Source organism: Oncorhynchus tshawytscha, linkage group LG10 (genome assembly GCF_018296145.1).
Source record: "Oncorhynchus tshawytscha isolate Ot180627B linkage group LG10, Otsh_v2.0, whole genome shotgun sequence".
Lineage (NCBI taxonomy): Eukaryota > Metazoa > Chordata > Actinopteri > Salmoniformes > Salmonidae > Oncorhynchus > Oncorhynchus tshawytscha.
In genome coordinates, this window is record NC_056438.1 from 37,309,128 (window position 1) to 37,315,299 (window position 6,172).

Here is a 6,172-nt window from a genome sequence, read left to right on the forward strand (position 1 = left end):
AGTGACTAACAACAACGATAGTTACAAAAACACATTGAAAAGTGTAAGGAATCATTTTTGGACTATAAAGTCCATCAGTCAAGCACCCGATTCCTTTGCAGGTTGACGTTTATTGGGATGACTGTTGTCCTGGAGGCACAGTTGAGCGATTTCCACTAGACGGGCCAGCTGCAAAATCAAAATTGGCTATACACAGTGCATTCGGAAAGTATTCAGACCCCTTCCTTTCACATTTTGTTAAGTGACAGCCTTATTCTAAAATGGATTAAATTAAAATTGTCCCTCAATCTACACTACCCCATACTGACAATTAGCTTATTTACATAATTATTCAGACCCTTTGCTATGAGATTCAAAATTGAGCTCAGGTGCATCATGTCTCCACTGATCACCCTTGATGTTTCTACATCTTGCAAAAATGTCTAAACCTGTTTATGCTTTGCCATTATTGGGTAGTGTGTGTAGATTGAGGGGGGGGGGGGCAATTTAATCGAATTTAGAATAAGGCTAATGTAACAATGTGGGAAAAGTCTAGGGGTCTGAAGACTTTCCAAATGCACCGTATATTGTACAAATTGTTTTTGTTTTAGCTTTTTGGTCTTAATTTAAGTTTAGTGTTTGGTTTAAAAAGCTGATTTTATGACTGTGGCTGACTACCCTGCAGAGCTGCCTCCAGTACATGAGTCATCCCAATAAATGCCAACCTCCGAGTCCCTTTTCTGTTCAAACTTGGCTGAAGCACGTTTAGGTATGCTTTCACCCATTGAAAAGTTGTTGGTAAAAGTATTTATCCATCGTGAACACTGATGTGTCTATTGAGGTGATTGGCCGATATGAAAGTCTTCCCACAGTGCATACATCTGAACTGCTTACATCCCGTGTGTACGCTCATGTGCACTTTGAGTGAGCCCGACTGTGCGAAGCGCTTGCCGCAGTGGCTGCAGCCGTAACGTCTCTCCCCCGTGTGAACGCTCTGGTGTCGCTTGAGGTTGCTGGAGTCAGAGAAGCGCTTCCCGCACTGCGCGCAGCTGAACGGCTTCTCCCCGGTATGAACCCTCAGGTGTGTCTTGAGATTCTTCAGACAAGCCAAAGTCTTACCGCAGAAACTACAAATTAACAGCTTACCTGCTGAGTCGTCGCCATTGTTACCCCCATCATTGTTATGACTGTCATGGGAGACCAAACCATTGGATCCTGTTTCCATGCCTTTTCCTACAGTCCTGTGAGGCTCTGAGGGCACCGGCGCCCTCTGTCTACCGTCCTGGTAAGCGACAGGTTTTTTGTGCTCAGTTATGGAGGGAATCACTTTGCTCATTTCATAAGGGAATCCATTCTCTGACTCCGATTGAGTGGGTACAACATCCACATGAGAGTAAGAGCACTCGGGAAGATCAGCCCCAGAACCCTGTGTGCGAAGGGTCCCAAGTTGTCTGTGGGGCTCAAACATCATACAATCAAAGCCCACACTTTTAAGTATTCCATCACCATTTTCCAGTCCTGGGTTTAGAGATCTTTTGTTCACACTCAGGTTATTTGATCCTGGCAGGAGGTTGTTGTCTGTTTCACCACTCACCCATAAACAAGAGCTGGCGTTCTCCTGTTTGCTGATTGGTTGAGCAGCATCTGTGTCGACGTTGGATTGCCTTTCTCCTCCATCAGCACTGTGATTTAAAGCTCCTATAAAATCAACAAGGCCGTGTGTGAATCACTAAAAACTGGATGCTCATCATGAAGGTGATCATCAAAACTCACATCAGTTGAAGGATATGAGCAATTTCAGAGAGTTATTGGTATACATCTATACAGTATAGTCTATATGAAAGCCCAAACTGACATAAATTCAGTTGTACTTAAATAAATGTATTAAATTGTATTCCGTATGTAGTTTGACATTGTTGCAATCACTTTACATGACAGTATTCATTTGGCAAGTTATTGGGTCAATAGAAAGGTTGACTCATTCATATTTATGGGAAAGGCATAATTGAAAGCATCAAAGTGTAATGAGGTGTGTATGAAAACACTTTTCCAAAAGTTATAATGAAAACACATAAGCTTGTCTACCATTTTACTTACCACTACTCAGTCTCCCCCATTGGTCATGATTCTCCCAGGATTCTTCCCACATCTCCTCTTTGATGGTAGGTGATTTGGGGTTTATCTCTTCCAACCCTGCAGTCTGTGTAAAATCAGTTGGGATGCCAGATATAACTGGGAATAATCCACTTACTGTGCACAAACTGTGAGAAAATGGTACACCTTACACAGTCAAAGAAAACTGAAAAGATACAACAAGAGCACTAACAGCACAGTAAACAGGTAAAACAACATAGCTTTACTGCAAGATGACCACTAAGCCTAGGTAGGCTAGGTCATGTTTGCTTTCAGACCTAGGTGGTGTTGATAAACATTGTGAAATATTAGGCTGCCTTTTTGAAATATTGTGGGAAAATGAGGCACACCGAGGCAAACGTAAAGCTTACCTTTCTCGGTGTTGTCGTTTGTCCAGTGTCACCTGAGGACTCTCTGTGCCTAAACATGCTGGTTACCAACTTGGAATCAATTGCTCCCCGACATCGTACCTCGCCTAAAATGAGTAGAGGGGAATATCATGCATCCAGACACAATATACGTTATTAATGCTGTAACCAATTAATGTAAATGAATTGTTATAACCGGTAAATGTAACGTACTGTTTATTGTCCTATTCGATTCCATGCCAAGGTGAGCTCGAGAGCGACTGTGCGGAAGGATGGAGCTTCCCATTCCCTCTCTCGGAGTACTCGCACTAGACACTTTCATCTCCATCAGCCGTAGTTTTCTCCTCAAAGTTTCATTATCCTTCTGGCCTCGAGATATCTCCACATGCAGGACGGCATAGCCATTGTCAACAAGCTCGCAGATTTCAGCCACGGCCGCATTAGCCAAAACCTCCATGATGGAGGCTAGCTGAGTGTGAAAAGCAACGGAATTTGCCATTACTAGAGAAAATGCTTTCAGGATTGTTAATAGGAAGTGTAGAAGAAATAGACTGTAGAAAAGCATAGATGCCGACGCCTCGAAATCAAATGTAGTTTAGCATCAATAAAATGTAAACAGAGTGCCTTTGTTGACCAGGAAGTATTTTTGAATACCTCTCACACTGCGCCTGCGTGGTAATTTCACCCAGTCGTCCTTCTTCCTCTTCTTTGTCTTCTTCTTCTTCTATGATATCATGGCGGTCCGCAAACAATCGTTTAAGCACATGCCGCTGGCTACTGTGCTGGAATGTACGATCAATCATGATCAGTGGTGGTAAAAGTATCCAATTGTCATACTTGAGATAAAGTATAGAAAGTTGCTCAAGTAAAAGTGAAAGTCAGACAGTAAAATACTACTTGAGTAAAAGTCTAAAAGTGTTTTGGATATAAATATACTTAAGTATCAAAAGTAAATTGAATTGCTAAAAAATACTTAAGTATCAAAAGTAAAAGTATAAATCATTTAAAATTCCTTATATTAATTAATTCAAAATTAATCTGGCACATGGGCAGAAAAAAACAGGTGCAGACCTCACCGTGAAATGCTTACTTACAAACCCTTAACCAACAATGTTTTTATTTTGTTTTTTATTTTATTTTACCTTTATTTAACCAGGTAGGCAAGTTGAGAACAAGTTCTCATTTACAATTGCGACCTGGCCAAGATAAAGCAAAGCAGTTCGACAGAAACAACGACACAGAGTTACACATGGAGTAAAACAAACATACAGTCAATAATACAGTATAAACAAGTCTATATACAATGTGAGCAAATGAGGTGAGAAGGGAGGTAAAGGCAAAAAAGGCCATGGTGGCAAAGTAAATACAATATAGCAAGTAAAACACTGGAATGGTAGTTTTGCAATGGAAGAATGTGCAAAGTAGAAATAAAAATAATGGGGTGCAAAGGAGCAAAATAAATAAATAAATAAAAATTAAATACAGTTGGGAAAGAGGTAGTTGTTTGGGCTAAATTATAGGTGGGCTATGTACAGGTGCAGTAATCTGTGAGCTGCTCTGACAGTTGGTGCTTAAAGCTAGTGAGGGAGATAAGTGTTTCCAGTTTCAGAGATTTTTGTAGTTCGTTCCAGTCATTGGCAGCAGAGAACTGGAAGGAGAGGCGGCCAAAGAAAGAATTGGTTTTGGGGGTGACTAGAGAGATATACCTGCTGGAGCGTGTGCTACAGGTGGGAGATGCTATGGTGACCAGCGAGCTGAGATAAGGGGGGACTTTACCTAGCAGGGTCTTGTAGATGACATGGAGCCAGTGGGTTTGGCGACGAGTATGAAGCGAGGGCCAGCCAACGAGAGCTTTGGTGACAAAACGGATTGCACTGTGATAGACTGCATCCAATTTGTTGAGTAGGGTATTGGAGGCTATTTTGTAAATGACATCGCCAAAGTCGAGGATTGGTAGGATGGTCAGTTATACAAGGGTATGTTTGGCAGCATGAGTGAAGGATGCTTTGTTGCGAAATAGGAAGCCAATTCTAGATTTAACTTTGGATTGGAGATGTTTTATATGGGTCTGGAAGGAGAGTTTACAGTCTAACCAGACACCTAAGTATTTGTAGTTGTCCACGTATTCTAAGTCAGAGCCGTCCAGAGTAGTGATGTTGGACAGGCGGGTAGGTGCAGGTAGCGATCGGTTGAAGAGCATGCATTTAGTTTTACTTGTATTTAAGAGCAATTGGAGGCGACGGAAGGAGAGTTGTATGGCATTGAAGCTTGCCTGGAGGGTTGTTAACACAGTGTCCAAAGAAGGGCCGGAAGTATACAGAATGGTGTCGTCTGCGTAGAGGTGGATCAGAGACTCACCAGCAGCAAGAGCGACCTCATTGATGTATACAGAGAAGAGAGTCAGTCCAAGAATTGAACCCTGTGGCACCACCATAGAGACTGACAGAGGTCCGGACAGCAGACCCTCCGATTTGACACACTGAACTCTATCAGAGAAGTAGTTGGTGAACCAGGCGAGGCAATCATTTGAGAAACCAAGGCTGTCGAGTCTGCCGATGAGGATGTGGTGATTGACAGAGTCGAAAGCCTTGGCCAGATCAATGAATACGGCTGCACAGTAATGTTTCTTATCGATGGCGGTTAAGATATTGTTTAGGACCTTGAGCGTGGCTGAGGTGCACCCATGACCAGCTCTGAAACCAGATTGCATAGCAGAGAAGGTATGATGAGATTCGAAAAGGTCGGTAATCTGTTTGTTGACTTGGCTTTCGAAGACCTTAGAAAGGCACGGTAGGATAGATATAGGTCTGTAGTAGTTTGGGTCAAGAGTGTCCCCCCCTTTGAAGAGGGGGATGACCGCAGCTGCTTACCAATCTTTGGGAATCTCAGACGACACGAAAGAGAGGTTGAACAGGCTAGTAATAGGGGTGGCAACAATTTCGGCAGATAATTTTAGAAAGAAAGGGTCCAGATTGTCTAGCCCGGCTGATTTGTAGGGGTCCAGATTTTGCAGCTCTTTCAGAACATCAGCTGAATGGATTTGGGAGGAGAAATGGGGAAGGCTTGGGCGAGTTGCTGTTGGGGGTGCAGTGCTGTTGACCGGGGTAGGAGTAGCCAAGTGGAAAGCATGGTCAGCCGTAGAGAAATGCTTATTGAAATTCTCAATTATTGTGGATTTATTGGTAGTGACAGTCTCAGTGCAGTGGGCAGCTGGGAGGAGGTGCTCTTATTCTCCATGGACTTCACAGTTTCCCAGACCTTTTTGGAGTTATGAATGACATGGTGAGCTTGCCGGCTTTGGTAAGAGGTGAGGGTTTATCAGAGGACATATCAAGAACTGTATCTATACAAAAATTGAAATCTCCAGCCAGTAGGCATCCTGGTGGTGCTTGAGCAACCTGAAGGAAGACATTGAATAAACTGAATAAACATATGGTCATCGAAGTTAGGAGCATAAATATTCAATAGGGTCCAAGACTCTGAAAACATATTCCCCTGCACCAAAACAAACCTGCCCGAGGGATCAGAGATGGTGTTGTTGACTCTGAAAACATATTCCCCTGCACCAAAACAAACCTGCCCGAGGGATCAGAGATGGTGTTGTTGACTCTGAAAACATATTCCCCTGCACCAAAACAAACCTGCCAGAGGGATCAGAGATGGTGTTGTTGACTCTGAGAACATATGCCCCT

The 6,172-nt window shown here is 42.9% G+C and overlaps 1 protein-coding gene across 1 annotated transcript; it reads right to left on the bottom strand.

Moving 5' to 3' along the window:
* Positions 1–538: 538 nt before the first annotated feature.
* Positions 539–3,186, bottom strand: LOC112260129 (zinc finger protein 18). The gene is made up of 4 exons (XM_024435006.2): positions 2,694–3,186; positions 2,484–2,587; positions 2,077–2,179; positions 539–1,677 (listed from the first exon to the last, which is right to left on the bottom strand). The coding sequence occupies exons 1-4, from the start codon at positions 3,043–3,045 to the stop codon at positions 788–790; spliced, it is 1,449 nt and encodes a 482-aa protein (XP_024290774.1). The 5' UTR covers positions 3,046–3,186; the 3' UTR covers positions 539–787.
* Between the last annotated feature and the right edge of the window lie 2,986 nt (positions 3,187–6,172).

Excerpts from the sequence above, each read along its gene's own strand:
- LOC112260129 (XM_024435006.2), bottom strand. The coding sequence starts at position 3,045 with ATGCTTTTCTACAGTCTATTTCTTCTACACTTCCTATTAACAATCCTG. Across the intron at positions 2,180-2,483 it reads AAACGACAACACCGAGAAAG|ACTGCAGGGTTGGAAGAGAT; the intron begins GTAAGCTTTACG and ends GATTTTACACAG. Across the intron at positions 1,678-2,076 it reads ATGGGGGAGACTGAGTAGTG|GAGCTTTAAATCACAGTGCT; the intron begins GTAAGTAAAATG and ends TTGATTTTATAG.